Source organism: Pseudoliparis swirei, chromosome 20 (genome assembly GCF_029220125.1).
Source record: "Pseudoliparis swirei isolate HS2019 ecotype Mariana Trench chromosome 20, NWPU_hadal_v1, whole genome shotgun sequence".
NCBI lineage: Eukaryota > Metazoa > Chordata > Actinopteri > Perciformes > Liparidae > Pseudoliparis > Pseudoliparis swirei.
The window spans coordinates 27,160,508-27,180,507 of record NC_079407.1 but is presented as its reverse complement, the minus strand read 5'-3'; the positions used below and the strand labels follow the sequence as shown (position 1 = coordinate 27,180,507).

At 41.0% G+C, this 20,000-nt stretch overlaps 1 protein-coding gene and 1 non-coding gene across 2 annotated transcripts in view; both read left to right on the top strand.

The window, feature by feature from the left end:
* The window catches only part of LOC130210441 (rho guanine nucleotide exchange factor 17-like), a 55,960-nt gene that overhangs the window by 25,919 nt on the left and 10,041 nt on the right, over positions 1-20,000 (top strand). Inside the window, exons 2-5 of the mRNA XM_056440759.1 lie at positions 11,239-11,316; positions 13,277-13,459; positions 17,238-17,354; positions 19,337-19,429. Of these exons, the coding sequence (XP_056296734.1) occupies positions 11,239-11,316; positions 13,277-13,459; positions 17,238-17,354; positions 19,337-19,429 (471 nt within the window). The remainder of the gene's footprint in view (positions 1-11,238; positions 11,317-13,276; positions 13,460-17,237; positions 17,355-19,336; positions 19,430-20,000) is intronic.
* On the top strand, positions 15,537-15,609 carry trnam-cau (transfer RNA methionine (anticodon CAU)). Its single transcript has one exon. It is a non-coding gene; the product is annotated as a tRNA-Met (tRNA).

Here is a 20,000-nt window from a genome sequence, read left to right as displayed (position 1 = left end):
TGGAAGGCCTCCCTGTAACATGTTAAACATTTCTCTACTCTGTTGTTGTTGTTGTTGTTGTTGTTGCTCCTTTCAGAGACTCAGTTAGTGAATATTTGGACAACGCGGCGGTTAATGTGTAAGATGACGGGAAGCACCCCCCGCGGCTTCTGTGTGTGTGTGTGTGTGTGCGTGTGTGCAGTGGAGGAATGTGAGGAGTTATAAACGATCCTGGGAGTATCCGGTGTGTGTGTGTGTTAGTGTGTGTTAGTGTATCTGCGTGTGTGTGTGTGTTAGAGTGTGTGTGTGGTGGGGTAGGGGGGGGGACAAAAACAATGTTTACCTTTTATTTTTGTCCCACTGGGAGCACAACCAGTGGGAGGGTGGTCCTGGATCAGGTCCTGGATCAGGTCCTCCTTCAGGTCCTCCTTCAGGTCCTGGATCAGGTCCTCCTTCAGGTCCTTGATCAGGTCCTCCTTCAGGTCCTGGATCAGGTCCTCCTTCAGGTCCTGGATCAGGTCCTCCTTCAGGTCCTTGATCAGGTCCTCCTTCAGGTCCTGGATCAGGTCCTGGATCAGGTCCTCCTTCAGGTTCTGGATCAGGTCCTCCATCAGGTCCTCCTTCAGGTCCTGGATCAGGTCCTCTTCAGGTCCTCCTTCAGGTCCTGGATCAGGTCCTCCATCAGGTCCTGGATCAGGTCCTCCATCAGGTCCTCTTCAGGTCACGTGGATGACATCACTCACGAACATAAAGGTGCATAAAATAAGATCAAAGGTGCATGAAGTACATTTTGAAGCCAACATGTTTTTCTGACTCAATGAATCGGTGTTGATGATTCTCGTTCCTCTGAAACGAGACGTTTCTCACGAGCAGCGAAAATAAACTTTATACCTGCTGACGGAGCGCTTTCTACAACCTGTGATGTCACGAGAGCCTCACCTGACCCGCCCTGACCCCACATGACCCGCCCTGACCCCACCTGACCCCACCTGACCCGCCCTGACCCCACATGACCCCACCCTGCTGTGGTTCAAGAGAACTATTTCACCCATGAAGGCCCCTTTCTTTACAAAACAGTGTGGAGACATATTTTATTTAAATACATCCGTTTCTCTTTTCTTCGGCATCCTCTTGCACTATTTTGGTCACTCTTGCACCCTTAAGCACCCTATACAACTTTCTTGCACCATTTTGCATCCTCTTGCGAGGTTACACGTCCTCCTGCCGCTCGTTGTTTGAGCTCGCGCTGCTTTGCGCTCCCCGCGGTGAACATTTCTACGTTTTATTCTTGTAAATCGTTTGTGAAGCTTCTTTTATTCCACGACAACTTTGTCCTGGAAAGTTTTTTCTTTTTCTCAGAAGGGGAGCGTGTTTTTATTACCGAAAAGCTGAAATAAGACGCTTCATTTACTGAAGCTTTACGAGCCGAATCCGACCCCCCCCCACACACACACACACACACACACACACGGAAATACACACATGCAGGGATTTTAAGCTGTGTGGGGTCAGGAATGTTGAGGATATGGGAGAAAGGGGGGATGGAGAGAGAGAGGGACGAGAGAGGGGGGCGGGCATAACGTGGGGGAGGGGCATCGGCTCAATCCACAGAATCCTGGTCACTCATTGGCTAATCTGTGATATTATAAAAATATACAATCTGCTGCTGACTGACTTGACTTATCTCTCGTTGCCGTTTCCTCTTCATCCTCTACATCCTCTTCATCATCTTCATCCTCTTCATCCTCTTCATCCTCTTCATCCTTTACATCCTCTTCATCCTTTACATCCTCTTCATCCTCTACATCCTCTTCATCTTCTACATCCTCTTCATCCTCTACATCCTTTACATCCTCTTCATCTCCGCATTTCTCCTTTCCTTTTCCTCCTCCCTTTTTCCTGAGACACACACACACACACAGGGAAATCCAAGATCCTTATATCACTAGTACCCCCCTCACCACCATCATTTATTTATTTATTTTACTCCTCAGATTATGTGAGAGGGATGGAAGGGCGGAGCAAAAAGAGATGGAGGGTGGAGGAAAGGACAAACTGGGTGGGGGAGACGGAGGTATTTCCGGAGTGGCGCTCAGGGTTAGGTCTCTATCTCTGGATCCCTGGGCTGTGATTGGTTGCTAGGCAGGAAGTGGACGGGACGCGTTCAGAGGATCGAAGGCTCTGGACTCACAAATCTCTTTTTTAACTTTGGTTTCAGTCCTTTTGAAGTTTATGGATATTAGATTTTTCCCAAATTCTTTCAAATAATAATTTTATATAAATATTTGATTTGATAACTTCGTGTGGCCTTCTCGGTTTTAATGGTTTCTCATCGTCAGTTTTAGTTTGTCGCTTCTTCCGTGAATGAGATTCAGTTCTAGAGTGGAAAAAATACAGTATGTGTGTATATGTAAGTATATATTTTATTATTATATATATATATATTAATATATATATTAATATATATATATATTAATTAATAAATACATTAGTTGAAAGCATCAATCGTGTCCTTGCCTCAGCCTCACCTCCATGGGACAAAGACTCTTCACATCTCTCTCGCTCTCTCTCTCTCTCTCTCTCTCTCCCCCTTTCTCTCTCACATTCACACCGTCCCATAAGGGCGTATTTGGAGAGCAAGTAGATCTGATTACCTGTGCGCTCTTTCTCTCTCCGACTGACACACACACACACACACACACACACACACACACACACACACACACACACACACACACACACAGTTCTGTTAGATACCAATGGCAAGAAGACAAAATAAAAACCATATACTCTGTATTGATTTTCAATATGAGGACTGCCCCCTTGTGGTGTGTGTCTGTGTGTTTTATTTTGTAAAAGTGAAGTAATGAACGTATTAAAATAATTCTGCTAACATACCTGAGAGATCGTCATCTCCTGATCTCCGTCACCTGACCTTCAAACTGCTTGTTTCTATGGCGACGAGGATTAAAGGGCAACTTTCCTGCCACCAGCTCGACCTTTTAAATGTCCCCTCGTGACCTTTTAAATGTCCCCTCATGACCTTTTAAATGTCCCCTCATGACCTTTTAAATGTCCCCTCATGACTTTTTAAAATGTCCCCTCGTGACCTTTTAAACGTCTCCTCGTGACCTTTTAAACGTCTCCTCGTGACCTTTCTAAATGCCCCACTGTGACCTTTTAAATGTCCCCTCATGACCTTTTAAATGTCCCCTCGTGACCTTTTAAAATGTCCTCTCGTGACCTTTTGAAACGTCTCCTTGTGACCTTTTTAAGTGTCCCCTCGTGACCTTTTAAATGTCCCCTTGTGACCTTTTTAATCTCCCCTTGTGACCTTGCAAGTGTCCCCTTGTGACCTTTTTAATGTCCCCTTGTGACCTTGCAAGTGTCCCCTTGTGACCTTTTTAATCTCCCCTTGTGACCTTTTAAATGTTCCCTTGTGACCTTTTTAATCTCCCCTTGTGACCTTGCAAGTGTCCCCTTGTGACCTTTTTTAATGTCCCCTTGTGACCTTTTTAATGTCCCCTTGTGACCTTTTCAAATGTCCCCTCATGACCTTTTAAATGTCCCCTCATGACCTTTTAAATGTCCCCTCATGACCTTTTAAAATGTCCTCTCGTGACTTTTTGAAACGTCTCCTTGTGACCTTTTTAATTGTCCCCTCGTGACCTTTTAAACGTCTCCTCATGACCTTTTTAAGTGTCCCCTCGTGAACTTTTAAACGTCTCCTCGTGACCTTTCTAAATGCCCCACTGTGACCTTTTAAGTGTCCCCTCGTGACCTTTTAAATGTCCCCTCATGACCTTTTAAATGTCCCCTCATGACCTTTTAAATGTCCCCTCATGATCTTTTGAAACGTCTCCTTGTGACCTTTTTAAGTGTCCCCTCGTGACCTTTTAAATGTCTCCTCGTGACCTCTCTAAATGTCCCCTTTTGACCTTTTTTAATGTCCCCTTGTGACCTTTTTAATCTCCCCTTGTGACCTTTTAAATGTCCCCTTGTGACCTTTTTAATCTCCCCTCATGACCTTTTAAATGTCCCCTCATGACCTTTTAAACGTCTCCTCGTGACCTTTCTAAATGCCCCACTGTGACCTTTTTAATGTTCCCTCGTGACCTTTTCAAATGTCACGTTTTAGAGAAAGACGTGACAGTGTTTGGGGTCAGCCCTGGACAAAAGCAGGACACTCTCATGGTGTGTAGCAGTAGACGTCCTCTTATTGTTGTGTTAACATTGTGTAGTGCTCTGTGTGTATTTCTTTAAAGATGTCGTCGCTTCTCTCTGCGACTTTAAAGCGGCTGGAACCTCACGGCGTGTTCCACTTCTGAGACCTTTCATTAAAACTGCATTTTAAGATTAATGCCCTGTGTGTGTGAGTGTGTGTGTGTGTGTGTGAGAGTGTGTGTGTGTGTGTGTGCACACTTGCATAACCGTGCACACACACACACACTCTTTTTTTGTTTCATCAAAAGTGCAGTTCCCAGTGTTTATGCTCATGGTCACAGACGATAAAGAGCCGGCGCTGCTCTGCTGCCCCTAGTGGCGGCTCTGCATGTTTTCATAAAGAGTCGCTCACTTCATATTTAATTCTTCTTGACTTTGGTCCATTTAGCAGCCGCAGACGTGACATGCATATAAACAAAGTTTCAACAATGCTTATGTAATAAATAAAGATCGGCGTGGGGGTGCCTGATTGTCGTTAGTGACATTGCGGCTCTCTGTTGTCATGGCGATCCGGGGGCTGCTGCTTAGAAACCAAATACCTGGTGACGTAGAAGATGATGGACAGACCGCTTCACGGCTGGTGGAGGAGGAGATGAACGGATGGACCGCGCTGTCATCCTCTTCTCATCCTCTTCTCATCCTCCCTCTGTCATCCTCCCTCTGCTATCCTCTTCTCATCCTCCCTCTTCTCGTCCTCTTCTCATCCTCCCTCTCTCATCCTCTTCTCTTTCTCCCTATTCTCATCCTCCCTCTTCTCATCCTCCCTCTCTCATCCTCTACTCATCCTCCCTCTCTCATCCTCTTCTCATCCTCCCTCTGTCTTCCTCTTCTCATCCTCCCTCTGTCATCCTCTTCTCATCCTCCCTCTGCTATCCTCTTCTCATCCTCCCTCTGCTATCCTCTTCTCATCCTCCCTCTGTCATCCTCTTCTCATCCTCCCTCTCTCATCCTCTTCTCATCCTCCCTCTGTCTTCCTCTTCTCATCCTCCCTCTGCTATCCTCTTCTCATCCTCCCTCTGTCTTCCTCTTCTCATCCTCCCTCTGCTATCCTCTTCTCATCCTCCCTCTGTCTTCCTCCTCTCATCCTCCCTCTCTCATCCTCTTCTCATCCTCCCTCTCTCATCCTCTTCTCATCCTCCCTCTGCTATCCTCTTCTCATCCTCCCTCTGTCATCCTCTTCTCATCCTCCCTCAGAAGCCTCCGTCGATTACTCGTGGCTTGATTGGTCTGGTCTGGCTGAGCTGAGGCTGTAAGCGTCTGCCCTGCCTGCTGTCTCTCCTTTTACACACTCGGGGGGGAGGGCCATGACACACACACACACACACACACACACACACACACACACACACACACACCCACGTGCACACCCACACACACACTTTCCCGTGGTCCACACACACCTCGACATACGCTCAGATCTGGCTTATATCATCGGAGCAGTGGAGACGGATCGGACTCCCATGAAGGGCGCTCCTTTGCCTGTTCACAAACGGTGTGTGTGTGTGTGTGTGTGTGTACCTGCTGGATAACAAGACGCACACTTTAACACCAGAGACCACATTCATGGAGGAGCTGGAGATTCTCTTTCTGAAGGACTGAATTATTCAAAAAGAAGGAGAAAACAACTTGAAGGGACATGTTTTTATTTTAGTGAGTTATTTTTTAAATTTTTTGTTCCGCGGACACGAAGACCGCGGCGGTGCGAGTCAACAAACAGACAACAACACAACAAACCCCTCCAGGTGTTGTGTGTGTGTGTGTGTGTGTGCGTGTGTGTGGTTTCTCGGGGCGTCTTATGTGCCAGAGCGACGGTGCATTCAGGGACCTGCCGCTCCTCCGTATGCTGCAAATGGTTCGAACCCTCGCCCAGTTCGGCATCGCTCTGGAGGAAATGAACGAGAATGGAGAGAACACGGGAGACGAGGGGGGTGGAGGAGGAGGAGAAGACAGAGAGGCTGTGGATCGGCTCAGAAACAACAACAGGAATGGGAATTTAAATGGGAACGGACTATGTGCTGGAAACCCCAACGGAGAGGTAGACTGTGTGTTCTTTGTGGTGTCCAGGTCACTTTAGACGTCACTCCTTCTGCTTTTTCATCCTTTATTTCTTCTCTTCTCCTTCATTACTGTAACACCCTGTATGTCTTCCTCTTTCCCTCTGCTCTCTCCATCTCTGTTAGAGAGTTGACTCTACAGTGTTGTGATGATTTGTTAGTTTTTAAGTGTATATTATTTTATTTATGGCAATTTATTGTTGCGTGTTCGCGGTATAAATTGTTATTTATACTTGAGAGGCTGTAGGTTCGACACATCGAAATATAGCTGATATATATATATATATTTCTTTAATTATTATTCATTTATTATTATTATATATATATATTTATATATATATGTTTATATATATAAACATATATATTTATATATATGTTTATATATAAACATATATATTTATATATATATATATGTTTATATATATAAACATATATATTTATATATAAAAATATTGTAGTTTTGCAAAACTACAGCAACAGTTTTTTAAAACAATCAATCCTCATAATAATTGTAGAATCCCACCTGTTTTTATCAATAAAATCTATAAAACTATATTTTTAAATATTAAATATTGTTTGTCTTGTTCCGTCTGACCATCCACCCAGAGCCCCCCAAAAAACATTTTATTTATTAGCATTAAAAAAAATCACGTTATTGCTTTAAACAAAAATTCACATCATTGCGTTAAATAATATAATTTTTCTGTCAATTAACAAAATCGATTAATTGAGTATTTATTTATTTCAGTTCCGTTTGAAACGCAGCGCGAGAAGAAAAACATTACATTATTATGTGAAATCCACTTTTAGACCGTTTTATCACAGCTTTTAGACAGTAAGGTGATGATGATGATGATGGTGATGATGATGAGGATGATGATGGAGGAGTCGAGAAATAGATCAATAGCATGAACGTCAGAAAGAACGACAGAACCATTGATCAGCATAGAGGTCAGGGAAGTGCAAAATTCAATTGGGCAGTAAAATAGAGACACAGACACACACACACACACACACACACACACACACACACACACACACACACACGTAGTGAAGGATTTACCGAAACACGAAGATGTGATATTCGGTGTGTTTTTACAGCGGTGTTAGGGATGAAGGGAGGAAGAAGAAGAGGCGATGATGATGACGATGATGACGAGGGTTTCTCTTTTTGGCGAAGAGGATGCTGCCTGTTGCTGCCTCTTCGCCAGGCTGTTGCCATGGGATACTGTCGTCGGGGGAGAGTTGTGACGACAGTGATGAGAGAGGGAGGGGGAGAGGAGAGGAGAGGAGAGAGAGAGAGAGAGGGGAGAGAGGAGAGAGAGAGGAGAGAGGGGAGAGAGAGGGAGAGAGGGGGGAGGGAGAGAGAGGGAGAGAGGGGGAGAGGGAGGGAGAGAGAGAGGGTTGTGTTTTTGATTTCACAACTTCAGCTCAGACTTCAAACGGCTTTGAGGAAACCAAAGCTAGAATGTTTGTTGTTGTATGGTTCCTTATAGAACCATGTTTTCAGGTTCTTTATGGAACCAGATATGGTGCACACCACATACACACACATGCACACACATGCATACACACACATATACATACACATACATACACACATACGCACACATACACCACATACATATATACACATACACACACATGCACACCATACACATATGTATTATATACACCACATACACACACATGCATACACATACATATACACACATACACACATATATACACACATATACCACATACACACCATACATACATATACACACATACACATATATACACATATACACACACATACACCCACATATACATACACACTCATACATACACCCACATATACATACACACTCATACATACACCCACATATATAATACATACATACATACACATATATATATATATACACCACATACACACACATACACACATTATATACATACACCACATACACACACATGCACATATACACACTATACATACACATACATTACATACACACATACACCATACACATACACCATATACACACATACACACATATATACACATACACACTACATACATATACACCATATACATACATATATACACCACATACATTACATACACATATACATACACTATATACACCACATACACACACATACACACCATATACACACATATACATACATACACACATACACATATACACACATACACATATGCACATATACACATATACACATATACACATACATATACACACATATACACACACTATATATACACCATATACACACACATACACTACATGCACATACATACACACATACACACATACACATACATACACCATATACATACACACCACATACATATACACACATAATACATACACATATATACACATATACACACATATATATACACCATATACATACACATATACACACACATACACACCACATACACACCATACACCATATACATACCATATACATACACACATACACATACATATACACCACATACACACATACACATATACACACATACACCACATATATACACACATATACACACCATATACACACATATACACACATACATACACACTATACACACATACACATATACACATACATGCACATACATACACACCATATACACACCACATACACACATACACACATACACACACATATACACACACATATACACATACACACGCACATACACACGCACATACACGCATATACACACATACACCACATACACACACATACACATATACACCATACACATACACCACATACACACATACACATACACACATACACACACGTACACCACATACACACATGCACACCACATACACACACATACACACCACATACACACCACATACACACCACATACACACACATGCACACCACATACACACACATACACACCACATACACACCACATACACACACATGCACACCACATACACACCACATACACACATGTACACACCACATACACACCACATACACACCACATACACTCAAAGAAATGACTGATTGGATGAACTCAATTAAATTGTTGGCAGGTTTTCAATCCAATAATTATATGCAACTCCAACTCAAATTTAGCACATCAGTGCAATAAAATGTAATTAAGTTCGTCCAACTCATTTGTATCAAATACATCTAAAATAAAATAACGATATTCATTAAATTAAATTAATTTGTGTTTGTCCAACTCAAATTATAAACTAACTAACTAAGAAAATATGCAAACTCCACACAGAAGGAACGCCCCGAGTGGGAATTGAACCCACGGCCCTCTGGCTTTGAGGCAACAGTGCTAGCCACTACACCACCGTACAGCCCTGAAAGCGTCTTCACCTCATGCAAACAACTGATTTTCAGCTGGCGCATGCGCAAAGGGTAGTCCCCAATGAAACACATTTATTTTGAGTTGATATGCAAACCATCTAACCTAAATAAATCTAATACATGAAAGAATTCATACATTTTGTGTTACACCCATTAAATATAAATATCTATTTTTGTAATTGATTTATTTAAATGAATCAAACAATATTTAAATGTGTCACCTCGAAGAAGGGCTTGAATCGCTTTTGTGAGTGTAACCTAAATAAATCTAATAAATGAAAGTATTCATACATTTTGTGTTACACCCATTCAATATAAATATCTTCGTTTTGTAATTGATTTATTTAAATGTATCAAACAATATTTAAATGTGTCACCTCTAAGAAGGCCTTGAATCATTTTTTTGAGTGTACACACCACATACACACACGTGCACACCACATACACACCACATACACACCACATACACACACGTACACACCACATACACACACGTGCACACCACATACACACCACATACACACACATACACACATACACACCACATACACACCACATACACACCACATACACACCATATACACACACCACATACACACATACACACACATACACACACATACACACCACATACACACACATGCACACCACATACACACCACATACACACCACATACACACACATGCACACCACATACACACCATACACACCACATACACACACGTGCACACCACATACACACCACATACACACCATGTACACACCATGTACACACCACATACACACCACATACACACCACATACACACACGTACACACCATGTACACACCACATACACACACATACACACACGCATGTGTGTGTGTGACGAGGTCAAACGAAAAGTTCTCAGCTTCAGATCATTTAACACAATTAAAAGTTTGGTATTTTTGACGGGGCGACGCCATTGGCTGCCAGGCGTCACCTGGTCACACGGCTGAGGTTGATGACGCAATCGCTCCGTTTGGAGTCGGCGTGTCACGTAATAAAGTCAGAACTCTGAGTCCGGCCCAGGAAGTCGATCTCTGTCTTTAACGGCTGTTTGAATTCTTTTAAACCGCCGAAATCTGAAATATTTAAAAAGTAATCACACCTTCAAATTATTGGAAAGCCGATCACTTTGATCTTTGATGTTTTGATCTTTGAAGTTTCACCTCCCAGATCTCAGGAATGTGTGTGTGTGTGTGTCTGTGTGTGTGTGTGTCTGTGTGTGTGTGTGTGTCTGTGTGTGTGTAACTTCATCCGCCTGAAAACAAAAGCCACAGCACGAAGGAAACAAACATGGAAGCCATCAAGTTATTCACCTCTAGTGTGTGTGTGTGTGTGTGTGTGTGTGTCTGTGTGTGTTTGTGAGTAATAAAGTGAAGAAGACGAGTCCAACGAGCTCTGGTGATGATGACGTGATGATGATGATGATGTGATGATGATGTAAGGTTGTGAAGATGATGATGAAGATGATGTGATGTTATGATGATGATGGTGGTGATGATGATGTGATGTTGTGATGATGAAGATGATGTGATGATGATGGTGATGAAGATGATGATGATGATGATGATGATGTGTTCACAGGACATGAGAAAGCATGTGATGATGACCCTCTTGGACACGGAGCAGTCGTACGTGGAGTCGCTCCGCAGCCTCATCCAGGTAACCACACACACACACACACACCTCACACACACACACACACATACACCTCACACACACGCACACACACACACCTCACATACACCTCACACACACACACACAAACACACACACACACACATACACACACACACACACACACACACACACACACACTCACACACACACACACACATATACACACACACACACACACACACATATACACACACACACACACACACATCACACACACACACACACACACACACACACACACCTACACACACACACACACACATACACACACACACACACACACCACACACACACACACCTCACATACACCTCACACACACACACGTCACACACCTCACACACACACACATACACCTCACACACAGACACACCTCACACACACCTCACACACACACACACACACATACCCTCACACACACACACCTCACACACACTCCTCACATATCTCAGGCCTCATATTGGGCGTGGCGGCGTTCCCTCGCCGATGAACACACAAATCTTATCGATGCTTTCTCACCGCCGCCCGTTGTGTGCAGAGAAGGAAACAAAGGGAAGCAATGCATTGTGGGTCCACTGAGGACGTGGATAACACCTGAAGGAACAAAGGGAAGCAATGCATTGTGGGTCCACTGAGGACGTGGATAACACCTGAAGGAACAAAGGGAAGCAATGCATTGTGGGTCCACTGAGGACGTGGATAACACCTGAAGGAACAAAGGTGTTACGTAATCCACTTACTGCCTTTCATCCTGTCGGCTTAATCTGCTAATAACCCATCACAGCTCACTGTCATCAGCCCACACACACACACACACACACACACACACACACACACACACGCACACACACACACACACACACACACACACACACACACGCACACATGCACACACGCACACATGCACACACGCACACGTGCACACGCACACACGCACACATGCACACACACACACGCGGACACATGCACACACACACACAAATATACACACACATGCGGACACATACACACACACATGCACACACACGCACACATGCACACATACACACACGGACACATACACACACGGACACACACACACATGGACACACACACACGCGGACACATACACACCACACATGGACACACACACACAGATACACACACACATGTGGACACATACACACACACACATGGACACACAAACAGACACACACAAACACACACACACATACACACACACGGACACACATACACACACACACACATGGACACACACACACCCTCTCATAGCTGCATCCTCTCTCTCTCTCTTTATCTCACACACGCGGACACACACACAGACACACACACACACACAAACACACACACACAAACACACACACACAAACACACACAGACACACACACACACACAGACACACACAGACACACACACACACAAACACACACAGACACACACACAGACACCCTCTCTTAGCTGCATCCTCTCTCTCTCTCACACACATATGCACACACGAACACACACACACGTACACACACACACACACAAACTCTACACTTACCCTACTTGTTTTCTAACCTGTCACCATCCGCTGTGTGTGGGCAGACGCCGTGTGCGCTATCACACACACACTCACACACGCACACACACATCTCAAACACGCACACACACACACTCACACGCACACACACATCTCAAACACACACACACACACACACACACACACACACACACACACACACACACACACCCATGCGTGTGGCCACAAAGTGAATAATCCTCCTGGGCTGAGTTCCCATGGCGACACAAGTGAGTAAGTGTTACCACGGTGACTGCAGCGGGGGGGGGGCGGGGGACTGACACAAAAAGAAAAAGTATATTTTATAAGCACCTATAACAATAACAAGTTCTCTGAAGTCTCACACCGCCCGACCTTTGACCTCTGCCCCCCCCCCCCCCCAGGGCTACCTGCGGCCCCTCAAGCAGCCGGACGGCGGCTCCATCGTGGACCCCCTGCTGGTGGACGAGATGTTCTACCAGATCCCCGAGATCCTGGAGCACCACGAGCTGTTCCTGGAGCAGGTGGTCGGCTGCGTCGGCCAATGGCACGACAGGCAGACCGTCGGCCACTTCCTCATCCAATCGGTGAGCAGCGCCGCCGCGTGATTCTGAGGAGGAAGATACGAACAAACAACTCAGTGGTTTAATGTGAACTTTACGGAGTCTTTGTGTATTTGTATTTATTCTTCTATTATTATTCTTTTATTTATTATAGATTTGATACTAGAATTTGATATAATATCAAATGTAGGAAAGGAAATTGACTTTTTTTATAGGGTTGTTCCCCCACTGACTTTATTAAAATTGTCATTTTAAGACTATTAGGTAATAATAAAACTATTAGGCAATAATAAGACTATTGGGTAATAATACAAATATTAGGCAATAATATGACTATTAGGCAATAATAAAACTATTAGGCAATAATAAGACTATTAGGCAATAATAAAACTATTTGGCAATGATAAGACTATTAGGCAAGAATAAAACTATTAGGCAATAATAAGACTATTAGGCAATAATAAAACTATTTGGCAATGATAAGACTATTAGGCAAGAATAAAACTATTAGGTAATAATAAGACTATTAGGCAATAATAAAACTATTAGGCAATAATAAGACTATTAGGCAAGAATAAAACTATTAGGTAATAATAAGACTATTAGGTAATAATAAGACTATTAGGCAAGAATAAAACTATTAGGTAATAATAAGACTATTAGGCAATAATAAAACTATTAGGCAATAATAAGACTATTAGGCAATAATAAGACTATTAGGCAAGAATAAAACTATTAGGTAATAATAAGACTATTAGGTAATAATAAGACTATTAGGCAATAATAAAACTATTAGGCAATAATAAGACTATTAGGCAATAATAAGACTATTAGGCAATAATAAAACTATTAGGTAATAATAAGACTATTAGGCAATAATAAGACTATTAGGTAATAATAAAACTATTAGGCAATAACAAGACTATTGGGTAATAATACGAATATTAGGCAATAATAAAACTATTCGGCAATAATAAGACTATTAGGCAAGAATAAAACTATTAGGTAATAATAAGACTATTAGGCAATAATAAAACTATTAGGCAATAAAAAGACTGTTGGTCAATAATAAGACTATTAGGCAGTAGTCTACAGATTCAAAGTGTTTTCCTAGATAAAAAAACAACATAAAAAATAAATACAATCATAATTAATTGTATTTGTATTTATTTGTTTATTAATTGTTATTAATTTTTTTAAACACCTATTAACAACTTATTTCTTTTAACAATAAAACATGATATTTATTGATTTGTGTGTGTGTACCTCCGTAGTACAGACAACACAGATAGGACACACAACAAAACAACAACAACAACAAAACGCTATTAAATAATCATAATTCTGGGGTATTGTTTGCCTGCTGGTGGCCTCAGGGCCAACAACATGTTATATTTCTTGGGGCAGTTCTGACCTTTGACCTTGTGTGTTTCCGGCTACACCAGAGCTGAATGAATAAAGTTTTTTAAAAGTATTATTGACAGCCAAAGCTTGTTTGAGACAGTTGGGCAGCACCGGTTTAATAATTTGTTTTTCCCGGTGGCCTCTCGTCGACCCACTTTAAAGTTTCCCATGACCCCGAGGAGGAGGAGGAGGAGGAGGGGGCGGGACCTAGACTTTTAAAATAACACACACACAAAAACACACAGTGCTCCAAAACATGTACTGGACTAAAATGTCCTGTTGAAAGAGAATGAGAGAATACAAATAACTTTACATGAAGGCAAGAAGAAGCTCACGGACCAGAATGCAGTGCGGCACATCTTTTGTTCTTCGTTCGGTGTGTGTGTGTGTGTGGGGGGGGGTCTATGTTAATGCTATTGTTGTCCCTCTCAACGCCTCACAGCGTGAATGAAACACACTCACACACATGACAATTGGTGAAATGCAGAGAAGCCAGCGGTTGAAGAAGTAGATTGAGGAAAAGTTGATATGTTATGTAACATTTACTAAATTTTACATACATTTTTTTTTTACAATACATTCATAAAAATACTTTAAACACATTGTAAGAACATAACGGAGAGAGAACTCTGAGGTATCTGCTCTGCTGGGGCTCGCGCTCTGGCTCTAAAGCTCCCGCAGCCTCTGGAAGTCTCATGCCTCGTTGGCGCAGTTGGCAGCGCGTCAGTCTCATAATCTGAAGGTCGTGAGTTCAAGCCTCACACTGGGCACATGTTTTTTTAAAATGTTCAGTATTTTTTTATATTTAAGTTCCGGTGCCTGCTCTTTCACGGTGTCATCGCGTTTTATGTTTTTTAAAAGCTTAGTTAGTGCAAGGAAATCGTCCAAACAGCTGCTCCCGACCGCCATGTGACCGGGAACGTTTAACTGCAGCAGAAGGGGGCGGGACCTTCTCGCTGTCAATCAAACCAAACCGGAAGTACAACTCCAATGTTGTAATGAGTCCTAAAACCTGAGAATTCATTAGTTTTTTCGCACTTTTATGTCCTCTCGTTTTACAGTCGATGTTTTTTTGTTTTTGTTTTTTTAAATGTGGAAATATTGGCAGGTACATAACACAGTAAACATAATTTAACTGATATTTCCATTGTTTTTCATCTTTTTGTTAACATATACAAACAGACAAAAAACCTACCTAGAGGAACAGGAAAATAAATACATACTAATAGATAAAAAGAGGTCACCTCAGACATCTACATATGTAAATAACACACACACACCTGTACATCTGTGTGTTGACACACCTGTATCCCCCTACAGAGTTAATACAGTCATCACATCACAGGTACAATATATCCAGAAAGTAAATGACAACAGGATGTTTTTGGGGGTTTTATGTCTGAAACACAAACCTCAGACATGTTGCGTTTTTTGTCCTATAGGATACAAAATATATCAACAAATATCTCTCTTGATTGATGAATGTCTGACGTCCCTAAACAAGTTATGATATAACGTTATGCTCACTGTCATGTGTTGGTCTTGAGCCGCTATGTTGACTTGTTTTCTGATTTGCTTTCGTGCTTCAAAACCATACATTTTTTTGTTTATTTGTAAAGAATATTGAGCTGAACAAATGGTGCAAGTATCCCGAATGTTTTTTTTCCTACTGCATAGTTTATTTATTTGGTTGTTGCAATAATCCAATGGAAAAATCCCTTTGGCGTTCTGTGGAGGGAAACGGTGCAAAGAAAACATGGAGGTCGCCCTCCGTGAATCAGTAGCTGCTGCTGCTCCTCTTGAGATGTTCCTGCGACTCAAATAAAGTTCACAGTCAGGAACTCTTATTTTAACCAACAGCGTTTTGGTTTAAAACGACCTGGAGAGTCACGAGTTTATTCACAATAACTCAGAAGTATGATGTCACTGGAACGCTGCTGCAGGAACGTCAGCAAAATAGTCACTTATATGGAAGTAAGCAAGTGAGTGAGTAAGGAAGCAAGTAAGCAAGTAAGTGTGTGAGGGAGTGAGTGAGTAGGTAAGCAAGGAAGCAAGTAAGTCTGTGAGGGAGTGAGTGAGTAGGTAAGCAAGGAAGTAAGTAAGTGAGTAAGCTAGGAAAGGAGTAGGAGTGAATTTAAACGTTTCGTCTCTAACAGTAGAAACATGTTCAAAGTTCAGAGTTCCACGCTGTAAAAGATGTTGCAGTAAAAACACAACAAAACAAATCAGGATAATAAATGAACGCGGATGGAGAGCCGGCCGTATCGTATGTCATAAACATGAATGTGTTTAAGGTTTAGACGTGTGAGACGTTTACATGTGTTTAACGTTTAGATGTGTGAGACGTTTAGACGTGTTTAACGTTTAGATGTGTGAGACGTTCTCCTCTGTTCTCCAGTTCTCCAAAGAGACTCTGGCCAACATGTACTCGGCGTACATCGACAACTTCCTCAACGCCAAAGACGCCGTCCGCATCGCCAAGGAGGCCAAGCCGGCGTTCCACAAGTTCCTGGAGGTGAAACTTTATGTTTGTTTGGAAAACTGGAAACTAGTCCAAACATTTTCCTTTCAGAAGCTGGTAGAGCCTGAAAATGAGCTTTTTAAATGTATTAATATTTTTTTTTACAATGCCAAAAAACTTCTGGAATTGATTTTCTCTTTATTTAAATATATATTCTTTTTTTCTCAAATCATCAGAATCAGTCCTACATACATGTAATTTATAACAGGATATATATATATATATGTATATATATGTATCGATATATTTATATCGATATATATATATATGTATGTATATATATGTATATATATTTATATCTATATATATATGTATATGTATATGTGTATATATATATATCTATATATGTATTTTATATAGATAATTTGACTGGATTATTCTCAATATGGTTTATTAGAGTGGAACCTCTGTGCCATCTGGTGGCTGTGACGTGAACTGCAACACATATTGAAATTTCAAGTTTAACGATTTTATTTCCCATTTGTCCCTAAAGAACAACATCCAGAGACATTGGAGGGTTAACAGTTTATAAATATCATTATAATAAGAAAGAAAAAAAACTAAATATAAAAGAAAAACACTATACAGAAGGTGGTAATATGTACAAGATCAAGAAAGGTTCTTGTATGTAAAACCAATTTAACTAGATAATTTGACTTTTAAAAACTCTGGAATATTGTTCTCAATAAGTCCAGTTACATATTTGATATGGTGGAGCACTGCTGTGCACAACATAAATACATGTGTGGTAATAACAGCACAAACAACCTGTCACGTCCCCAGAGAGCTTCTTGCCAGACGGGGTTTATTACAGTGGAACAGCTGCGCCATCTGGTGGCTGGGACGTGAACTACAACACATATTGTTATTTTAATATTCAAGTTTTTATTTGCCGTTTGTGCCTCAAGCAAAAGTCCAGAGTCACTGGAGACCTGGTAGTTTATAAATAACATTATAATAAGAGAGAGAAATATAAATATAAAAGAACACACAATATAGAAGGTGTTAATAAGAACAAGAACAAGAAGGGTGCTCGTACACAGAAGAATGGAGGTGACATCTGGAACCAAATATGGTTCTTCAGAGTGATGCCATAGAAGAACCATTTCTGGTTCCACGGAGAACCAGGGTTCTCTAAAGAACCATTTCCTTAAAGAGTTCTTCAAATAACCTATAAAGGTGTCTTAAAGAACCTTTCAAACCAGGGTTCTTTAAAGAACCATGCCCTTAAATAGTTCATCAAATAACCTATAATGGTGTCTTAAAGAACCATACAAAATGGTTCTTTAAGGCACCATTTATGGTTCCACTGAGAACCCTTCAAACCAGGGTTCTTTAAAGAACCATTTTCTTAAAGAGTTCTTCAAAGAACCTATAAAGGTGTCTCAAAGAACCTTAAACAAATGTGTCTTTAAGGAACCATTTGTGGTTCCACAAAGAACATTTCAAACAAGCTTTCTTTAAAAGAACCATCTCCTTAAAGAGTTCTTCATAGAACATATGAAGGTGTCTCAAAGAACCTTAAAAATTGTTCTTTAAGGCACCATTTATGGTTCCTCAGAGAACCTTTCAAACCAGGGCTATCTAAAAGACCATTTCCTTAAATAGTTCTTCAAAGAACCTATGAAGGTGTCTCAAAGAACCTTAAAAATGGTTCTTTAAGGCACCATTTCTGGTTCCTCAGAGAACCTTTCAAACCAGGGCTATCTAAAAGACCATTTCCTTAAATAGTTCTTCAAAGAACCTTAACAAAATGGTTATTTACGGCACCATTTCTAAAATGGTTCTCCAGGAGGTGATGGTTCTTCATAGAACCACAGAGCCTTTTAAAGAACCATTTAAGAACATTTATTGTTCTGTGTGTAGAGTTTTTTTTAACAGTTTTCCAGGTCGTGATGTTTCATGTATTTGATTGTTCCTCGTTCTCTTTGTTCTTTTCTTTGTTCATTTCTTTGTTCTTTCGGTTCTCCGCTCAGCACAACATGCGTGAGAACAAGGAGAAACAGGCTCTGGGCGACTTGATGATCAAGCCGGTGCAGAGGATCCCCCGATACGAGCTGCTGGTGAAGGTGAGCTATGACATCATAACCCATATATACTCGTCTATAGGGGGATACACTCATGTTCACCGTGGGCCACGTCAGCATCTTAAAGGGCCGGTGAAACAGATAAAGATATAAACTACTAAAACATATTATTGGATTACTCTCTTTGCATTTTATTGTTGTTTATTTGAGGGTAGAAAATATTGTACATAAGAAAATTTCTCAAATATTATAATATAAATCCATTTAATTTGAAACCTTCAAAATAAAAGCACAGGATATTTTTCTTACACTTCTTTAAGAAAAGGTGATCATTTGTCTTTCAAGCCATCAGGGGCCACATAAAATAAACAAATGTATCTAATATTATAACAAAAATATATTTAATTTCAAACCTTCAAAATAAAAGAACAGGATATTTTTCTTAAAATGTTTGAAGAAAAGGTGATCACATGTCTTTCAAGCCTTGAAGGGCCACATAAAATAACAAAAACATATCCAATATTTTAACATATATCCATTTAATTTGAAACCTTCAAAATAAAAGCACAGGGTATTTTTCTTACACTTCAAGAAAAGGTGATCATATGTCTTT